Raw genomic sequence first — 9,525 nt, forward strand, 5'->3', positions numbered from 1 at the left:
AATCCCCCCCAGAAAACCTGATCACAACTGGTTGTCAGCTTCATGCTTCTTCAGCCTCATAACCACACATGCCTTTTCAGCTGGGACAAACTGACACAGGGAAATGCTGTTCCCTCTTTGCTCCATGACTACTTTATGGTTTCATAGGCATTTTAAGATCCTCTCAGTTCTACATAGTAAGCAAACATTCTAACAAAATGGTCAAACACAGAATGGCACCTTGATATGACACTGCTATTTGTGAATAGCTGTTTTTTCAGACTGCAAAAGAACCAAACTCACAGCAGAGTCCGAGAAAGTGATTTATTTCCACTTGTCCTTATGAGTTAAAGACAGTATCTTTTCTTTATAAAACAGTATCATGTACTACTTAGAAAATGATTACACCTTTCTTGTCCAAGTTACACCCAGATATGTCCTCCTGTCTGTCTTTTAAGGATAGGTGAGTTGGTTGGTTTCTTTCTTTACGAGCAATCCTCAGAATGTAGCGTCAAAAAACATATATAGGTGAGGATAAAGTTACCAGCAAATGGATAAATGTTCCTGCATAATTTTACATTAACAGAGGAACTCATCCACCAACTAGTGCTCCATGGGCTCCTCTGCCTTCTCCACGGTTTCTTCAACAGGCGGAACCGGCTTAGAGAGAGGGAAAAGAAACATTTTAGGAAGGCAGAAGACAACACTTGACAAATCAGCTTTATCCCCACTGGAGGACCATGAGTGGTAAATGCAGCTTGTGTCAGGCAATAGCTCACAAATTACTGTTATCCAAATGAAGCACAGTTGGTAATTAGGAGACTACAGAGGTGTCTTGCTAAGGGCGTGAGAAACATATGCAACCACTTCTGCTGCAAAACAGTGAAAACTCATACTTGATCAGAGATGAGGAAAGGACATGACATTGGAATAGCTTGGCACAAATCCAGCATAAATTGATTTAATAAGCATCTGAGTTACCAGTTAAGATTATACAGTGTTCATGTAGTAAGTACATATTTTAAAAATCACCTTCCTAAAACTCTGCTAGAGTAGTAGACTTACATTTGTGTTAAACATCGTAGATCATATCTAATTATTGTCTTTCAACTAAGCCTATTTATTCATATCTGAACCACTCACCTTTCTCTGTGGTCTCTCCTCAAGACCTTCTAGGAATGGTGCTACATCATCATCATCATAGATGGTAAACTCCATGTCTTTGCCCACAATTCCAATTGAAACATTCTGCAAAGGGTTGGAAGCAGTGAGAAGCATTCTCCTGCAGTTAACTTTGGTTTTACAGCTTTCACTTACTAAAGCTATCATATTTCAAAATCTTCTAAGTAAAGGCATTCAAGGGTTTCAATTTCTTTCATTTTGTTTCCTGTTTAACAACACACACAATTTCTTAAAACTGCCTATTTTAATTTCATTTTGATATTCAGTATTTTAAGACTTGTAAAAAATATGGTAAGCTAAGAATAAAAAAACACGGAAAATGATAGATAATTGGATATCCTTAAATTTTCTTCTTCAACAGGTCCTCAATTAATTGTCAAAAGTTTGTGCAGCTTTGTCATGCTGGATGCTCTATAAACTGTTGGTGCATTACCTTCACTCAGTGCCCAGGTGAATTACGGACTGTGCTTACAATGCAAAGCTGGGATTCTACAGCTGCAGGTAATGCATCTTAAACACTGATCAAAACTTAAGATAGTTTCCTTGGTGGCACTCTATGTCTTATTTAGTGAAAGCATTGTTTTTGTGAAGAAACTTAAATCTGAGATGAACACAGAACAGTAGATACACTGGTGACATGAAGATATTATCTACCAGTATTCAGCCTCCAAGCTTCAGTGCCAGCCATACTTCACAAGAATTTTGTCACAGTTACTTGCAAGTAACGATGGCAAAGGAAACCTAGTCCTTACCTTGGTGGTCAGATCCTGTTCAGCAGGAAGAGTCTCTCTCAGGGCTCGCAATCCATGTTTAACTAGCTCATTTAGATTACCTTAAAATGGAATCAGAAAGACACTGACAAACTATAGGGAACTACCTCTACACACTCATTCCCCTTCTTCCTAAATCCTAGCTAACAACTCCAAAATCAGTGAGATTTTTGGGTCAGCTTGACTCCCAGACCTCCTCTCCTTTCTGAGCAGAGCTGGTTATAAAAGTTTTCCTTGAGGAAACCAGCCTTCCCCTAGATTTGAGGTCAAGCACATCCATTTTTGACCCCTGCCTTGATTCAAGGTTTTTTCCCCAAAGCCAGTATTCAATGGCTCCTCATCATTACCGCATACAAAAATAAATTCACCACTTTAAATGCAGCACCTAAATACTTGCCCTGACATACTGACCCTGCTCTGCTATGGAAACACTTTCCCTGGGTTAAAAAGGGCAGAGGCTTTTCATGTTTTTCACAGCTTTTCTGAGCACAGCATTTCCTTCCATTAGATGTAATAAACATCCACGTGAAAATCTCAACCATATTCTCTGAAATTTTGTCTTCGTGCAGATTTACAGTTATGCCAAACTTGGCTCACAATATTTATCTTCATCTCACTAAATGTAAAAGGATGGAGTGGCAGCAGTAGATAAACTGCAGAATTGCTGAACACCAGTGGGTAGAGAGAGTTCCATTACTCACAGTCAGTGAACTCAGTCATGTGCCTCTCCAAGTAAGTTCGTGCTGACTGTGAACGAGCACCAATGGACATTGCTTTGCAGTCAAAATAGTTTGCAGAGGGACAAGTCTGGAAGATGTGAGGGCCCATATCCTACAAAGAGAGAAGAAAACCCCCACAGAATGTTAAACAAATATATAAATTCACACCAACTCTGCTGCTGGAGCATGACATTTTTTAAAAGAGTTTTGCTTCATGGTACATCACACCTACATGTGTGCACAGAAACATATTTTATGTATATTTTATATTGCTGATTATATCTCTGTTCTTCAAAACTCTTGCTTAAAAAACCACAACAACAATTTTAAAAAACCCCAAAAACCTCTTTTTTCCCACTTTGCTCATCTGCAGCTTTTAAATGGACAGGATGGCTGGCACAAAAAAGTGCTTCTTCCTCTGTTCTACAAATTGCACTGTGCTTAAGTATGCTCCCTACTTCATGGCTTGCAGCAGGTATTTTACACACATTCTGTCTTATCTACAAAAAGTAAAAACTTGCTGTAGACTAGACCACACCATCCAAAATTTCAGGCAGTATCACAATTTCTTCCAACCATCATTATGTCAACAATCTTTAGGACAGAGATTCTCTGTGTGCTGCATTAAGCAAAATAAAGTTGCTAAAGAAGTGAGAGAGACGCCAGTGGTAATTTCCACATCCATTTTCTTACTGGAAGTTTTAAAAATAATAGTTTGTAAGCATCCAAAATCAATTGCAAAATATTTACATAAACAAATCTCATCTCTGCACCTTAAAATACTCAGTAACTGTAAGTAGGATTAGCTATTAATTAACACTTCTGAACTATGTTTTAGGGTAAGATACAGAAAAGTATTTCCTTATTCAAAGAATTTTGATGAGTCTGCCTCTTCCATCTTTCCCTCTCAACACCTATTTGTTGCATAAAGTTCCCCGAGCACATTCTCCTGCAGATCAGTAGCAACCAGAGCAGCTTACTCACATCATAGCCTGCGATGAGCAGTCCTACTCCATAGGGCCTCCTGCCGTAGCGCTGGGTTGGAATCTGGGTTTCTTAAGAAAGCTAAGGAAACAATCTCAAAATTATATGATAATTACCCAAGAATTTTCCTAAACCAAGCAGAGATGGACCAAAATGCATCTTTATGGGATGTTCTCTGAAAATATACACAAGCAGTGTGAACAAAGAAGAATTGTCAAAAAACTTTTTCAACTTTTAAGCTTTTAAGTGATAGATGAAAGTCATTTCATGAAGTGTATTAAAAAAAAAGGATACTGCTTCCAATTAGTGACACTAGGCGAGAAACTGGAAGAGGTCTATCAAACACAAATCTAGAATCCAAACACTCTTGACGCATGAAATTGCTAGGGAGCAAAAATATAAAAAAAATAATTAAAAATTCAAATCAGTGCATAGATCAAAGATACAATGAGGTTTTTTCTCAAGGCTTTGTTAAGGTAAGCATTTTTGTTTCAGCTCTGCTCATTGAGAAAAAGGGTCAGAGGCTTTCCATTATTTCATTTCTGCATGACCTATCATTGTTATTGAGAAAGTTGACCACAGCTTTGATAAAGCATAAATTGGGTATTTCAGCCATACAAATGCAGAGAAAGCAGAAGTTCACACAGGCAACAGATGGATCCTCTGGAGAAATGGCAAGGTTAAATGGTTAAATGGTCACATTGCTTTGTGACACTGCAGTGATTAAAATTTACTTCAGAAATCCTTCCCACCCCTCTGATGAAAGTTGCTAAAAGCAAGCCCTCCTGAAGCCCACACAAACAGCACTGTATGTCTTTAATAACTTTCTCAAATGTGTGTACACAGAAGCAGCTGCCAGAGGAAAACAAATGATGGAGTTTCTCAGACTGTTTGGAAACCCTATCACACTGAGGAAACCAGACAGGACTGTTTTACTTGCAACAAAACCAAAGAGCAAAATTTTAGGCCAAACAAATGAGATTTCTGCCAACTAGTTAAAAACTTGCCAGAATTTCATGCTGAGGTCTTTGGCATAATACAACATTAAGCAGCAACTCAAGACTATTCCTTAGCAAAGCAGAAAACTAATTTGCAATAGTCTAAATGAACTTTCCCTCATTATTGCAGCACTGTGTATGTCAACAAGCAGGAGGATACTCACCACAAGAGTCTTGCATCGGCAGTGAGTCCAGCAATGGAGATACCAATATGGTTGTCAACGTACAGGATTTTTTTCTGATGAGCTGCCAGCTCAGACTGTGCTCTCTATGCATAAAAGGAGAAAGCTATGTAGCAAACTGAACAGTCTGCCAAGCACTGTGGAGAAATCTGCCAACATTTATAGCAAGAACTGAATATGTTCATGAAACAATAAAAAAATATTAAATTTCTAAATTTGCAACAGGAGAAAAGAAAAACCTAATTCCACTTCAGTTCTCTCAGAAGAAAAGAAAGAACGGACACTTACTCAAGTTTTGGGAAAAGAAAGGAATAGTTTTACTGCTTACTAACAAATGAAAAGAAAACAAAAAAAGAGGAACACATCTGTTAAAGGAAAAAAATCTTCTACTCGTTTCCTTCACCATTTTGTGAAGATCTGCTCTGCATAGGTACTGGAAGTATTTCAGTCCTCAAGCAAAGGGAATCTGCAATTGCAGTTACATTTCATGTCTAAGTACAGACTGCACAAAACTAATTTGCCAGACCAAAACTTTTCTATGAACATTACTGTCCCCACTGAGACCAGAGTTCAGAAGTTACCTTAAGAGCCACCAGGACAGCGTGTGTTTTCGACTTCAGCCCCACAGTAGCTGAGCCTTGTTTCACTGCTTCCATGGCATATTCTATCTGATGAATTCGGCCCTGCAAAACCAAGTCAAAGGTCATCAATCACTCTCTAGTTAATCCTCTGAATCAGTTTCCAATTTTGCACTATTTGATTCCCCACCCCAGTGGGGACACTCACTGCACGACAGGTTAAATCAGCATGTGATTCAAAGACAGACAGAACTTCCAGCTGAAGTTGGACACTTAACTTTTAATCGGCTTTGCTGCAGAAATGAGTCTTACACAATTGTTGTGTCTCACCAGCCACTCCCCAATAACTTCTGAACAAGTTATTGGCCAACTGCAGCCAAGTATGAAACAGGAGTAGAGGTCTCCAAGAAAATGAAGTCCTTACAAGCTCTGCAGAGGAGCCCAGGAGCTTTAATGTCCATGTAACAGAAGCAGTGAGGGTTTTCCCATTTTCAGCACTCCACCCCATGTCAGACAGCCAACACAGGCACTCCTATCCTGCAAGCATGGACACCATGGAGCTGCATCCCATCAGCTGGCAGGGAGTGGAACACAGTAGTTGTTATGGTGAATGTTCAAGGGATGATCTACAGGATACCACCCTCCCATAGGTTGTTGGGGATTTTTGGCATAAGGTTTTTATTTAAGTCTACTAGAGAGACCCGAATGTCAAATTCCATCCCCTGCTGTAACTGGAATTTCAATCACATAGGATATTTCCTGCCCAAGAACAGCACTGAATTGCTGTGACCTGTCCAACATGAATTTGTCAGCTGTCAGGATGACATGCAAGACTGTAAAAATGAGAAACCACTTTGAGTTTTTAAATCTCTTTTCTTTACTAACATATTTGAAAACATCTCCCAACAATTATGATTTGCTCCTACATTAACAGTGCCAAAAACTATTATGGCATCACATCACTGCCTCACCTGCAAGAAGAATAGCCATTGCAGCACAGTAGCAATTTAAATGTCTTTTTTTCAGAAAAAACCAACACTATTAATATTTTCAAAGCAATTTAAGAAAAACATAGAATTTTGTGCTGTTGATATTTTGCAGTACCTGCTAAAAGTCTCAAGAGAATGTTATAGTTTTAAAAGTAACTTTTAAAGTAACAGATAAGAAAAAAAATTATTAAAGTTTGTCATACAGAACCTGCCAGAGAAACACAATCATAAAGAAGGATTAAAACAGCCCAAAGGCACCTACACCTATCATGGTATTGACTAAAAAAAAGGGAAATACTCAAGGTTGTTTTCATGGAGAATGGAAAGGATAGAACATCGTCTGTTGCACTGTATCTCACATGCCATAGTACTACATGATGAAGAATTTCAGTAGCAATACAAACCCACAAACTAATGATACATTAGCTTTATACTAATACAATTTGCTACTTGCATTTTAAATAAATCTCCAGTTTTGCAGAATATATAAACGAGTCTTTTTGCAAGGCTCTGGTTTTCTCTAAGTATCCTGTCTTAAAATATCCATAGTGAGAGAAGAGGCAATATTAAGTACCTCAGCCTGACAGTGGCTTTTAAAATTCCAGAATATTTACTTCCAACACAAGCTGTGAAAGTTTCAGAACACACAGTGTATGTTTTCAGTAACAATACTGAGTGTGAAACTGATTCAGAGGTAGTAAAATTTCAAATTCAAATGCAAATCTCACTTGAACGTCCCTATTATAAACTAAATAGCTCCTTACCCATATTATCTAGTGGACAGAAGAAGAAAGAAAGACCAGCAACAGCATTTGGGGAGATTGAAACCATTTCATGCTTTGTGTATACCTTACTTACCAACTTACTGTAGCTGTGTGAATGGATCATAGAGTCATGGAGTGGTTTGGGTTGGAAGGGACCTTTACAGATCATCCTGTCCAACCACCCAAAGCTGACATCATCTCTTTTGTACCTCACAGGTACATTTAGAAAGTAACTGCCTTAAGCAGCTGGAGGGGACAAGGCCCAGGTAAGCAGCACTCAGGTTCAGACACCAACAGACAGAGGATGTGTTGAGTGAGGGCTTTCTGGACACCTACAGCCTACAAAGGGAGAGGGGAGCAGCCTGCAGGAAGCTTCAGGCGCTTGAGCACAACCTTTGTGACTGTAATACCACTGCTGTGAGGTGGAGAAAACCCAAAAGCAAGTTAAGAGAAAACCCAGTGAGCAAGTGTATAAAGGTTTTACCTGCGGGCTCCAAACCGTGACATCATTGTCATACTGGTTGCGAAACTGGAATGAACAAAATAAAACTCATTAGTAACCCTAATGAGCTAACAGAGTGCTCCTGGAGGAAACCCTGCTTGTTTCCACAGAATCCCAGCATACAGAATCCTAGAATCAATAAGGTTGGAAAGATCTCTGATATATTGAGTCCAGTCTATGACTGAACACCACCCACTCTGCTAACTAACCATGGCACTGAGTGCCACATCCAGTCTCCCTGAACACCTCCAGGGATGGTGACTCCACCACCTCCCTGGGCAGCCCATTCCAATAATCACTCTTTCTGTGAACAAGTTCTTACTTTGTTAAATTCCTTTTGTCAAACTGTTAGGTGGAAGGGATCTCTAGAAATCACCCAGTCCCACCCCCTGCCAAGGCAGGGTCGCAGGAGCAGTGACACAGGAACACGTTCAGGTGGGTTTGAATGTCTCCAGAGAGGGAGACCCCATGGCCTCCCTGGGCAGCCCTTCCACTGCTCTGCCTCGCTCAGTGCAAAGAAGTTGTTTCTCATGTTGAGGTGGAACTTCTATTGTTTCAGTTTATGGCCATTGCTCCTTATCCTGTCCCTGGGCACCATTGTAAAGGGTCTGGCACCATCCTCTTAGCTCCGCTCTGAGATATTTGTACGCATTAATGAATCCCCTCTGAGCCTTCTCTCCCAGACTGAACAGGCCGAGCTCCCGCAGTCTCCTCACAGCAGAGCTGCTCCAGACCCCTGCAGAGATATCTACGTGGCTCCTCGCAGGGCCTCGGAACTCTCTGTCCCAGCCCCGAAGCAGGGCCCGCTCCCCGCTGCCATTCGTTTTCAGGCCGGCAGCGAGGCCCAGTCCCGCCCGCGGCCCCGCGTGGCCCGGGAACTGCTTACTCACGGGCCCGCTCCCCGCCGCCCGCTCTCGCGGCTGCCCCGCGCCGGCTAGGCAGGCCGGGCAGGCGGCGGGAGTGCCGTGTCCCGGGCCGCGTGCCCTGTCCCGCCCCAGCGCCCCTCACCATGGTCCTGCTTGCCGGCGGCGGCGGCGGCTCCGGGCGGCGCGGGCAGCGAGCGCTCCGAGATGGGAGCGGGCAGGCAGCGCCAGTCGCGCCCCGAGTCATCGATGGGCCGCGCCTGCGCGCTGCCTCTGAGGGCGAGGCGGCTCCCGAAACGCCGATTTAAATTACCTAATTAGTTTTGTTATTTTTAGGCTTTCTGATGAATAAAGAAGTTCATTTGGTTCGGAAACGACTTCCTCTCCTCGCCATTTTTGCGTGGGAACAGGATGCATAAACATTTTATTAGGCGAGCTGAGCAGCTTTCGGGTGTCCCGGCGCTCGCAGTGACCACTCCCGCAGCCTCTCCCCAGTAACTTCCTACGGCAACGAGGGACTCCCCACAGCTCCGTTCACTCCGCCCCGGGAACAGAGCCACACGCAGACATTTCCTCTCATTTTGGCAAAACCGCCTCAGTTTTGATAGAGGGCTAAACCACGCCAAGGCTCCCCATTGTTCTGTATTTGTCCAGCGAGGAATGGCAGCGGCCGGGATTTTAGCGATAAAAAGGCAGGATTGTAAATCTTCGTGCAGAATATTGTTAATAGCTACGTAAATAAAGAACTTTTGGAAGCTGTATGAACTGCTGTAGCTTTATTAAGTAACAACTGAAGTATTTTCCCGAGGAATCTTTTCCCCCTTGATGAGATGGATAGAACAAGACACAGCCAAGCCCGAGCTCAGCAGATGTCCAGCTATTAAAAATTTATTCCGGAGGGAAGGGTTGGGGTCCCGCGGCAGCAGGAAGGGGGCAGGGCTCGGAGTTCCTGTGCCGCACAAGCGCTCGGTATTCCCAGGGCAGCAGTGCAAGAGGATGCCGGAGGCAGGAATAA

The 9,525-nt window shown here is 42.2% G+C and overlaps 1 protein-coding gene across 1 annotated transcript; it reads right to left on the bottom strand.

Annotated features, from left to right (window-relative positions):
• Nucleotides 1-289: 289 nt before the first annotated feature.
• On the bottom strand, nt 290-8,793 carry PSMA1 (proteasome 20S subunit alpha 1). Its single transcript, XM_030950209.1, has 10 exons — nt 8,656-8,793; nt 7,630-7,674; nt 5,396-5,497; nt 4,797-4,900; nt 3,929-4,017; nt 3,635-3,705; nt 2,633-2,762; nt 1,914-1,993; nt 1,123-1,227; nt 290-639 (listed from the first exon to the last, which is right to left on the bottom strand). Exons 1-10 carry the CDS (start codon nt 8,755-8,757, stop codon nt 583-585), a joined length of 885 nt encoding a protein of 294 aa, XP_030806069.1. The 5' UTR covers nt 8,758-8,793; the 3' UTR covers nt 290-582.
• Between the last annotated feature and the right edge of the window lie 732 nt (nt 8,794-9,525).

The sequence above is a fragment of the Camarhynchus parvulus genome, chromosome 5 (assembly GCF_901933205.1).
Source record: "Camarhynchus parvulus chromosome 5, STF_HiC, whole genome shotgun sequence".
NCBI classification, from domain to species: Eukaryota; Metazoa; Chordata; class Aves; order Passeriformes; family Thraupidae; genus Camarhynchus; species Camarhynchus parvulus.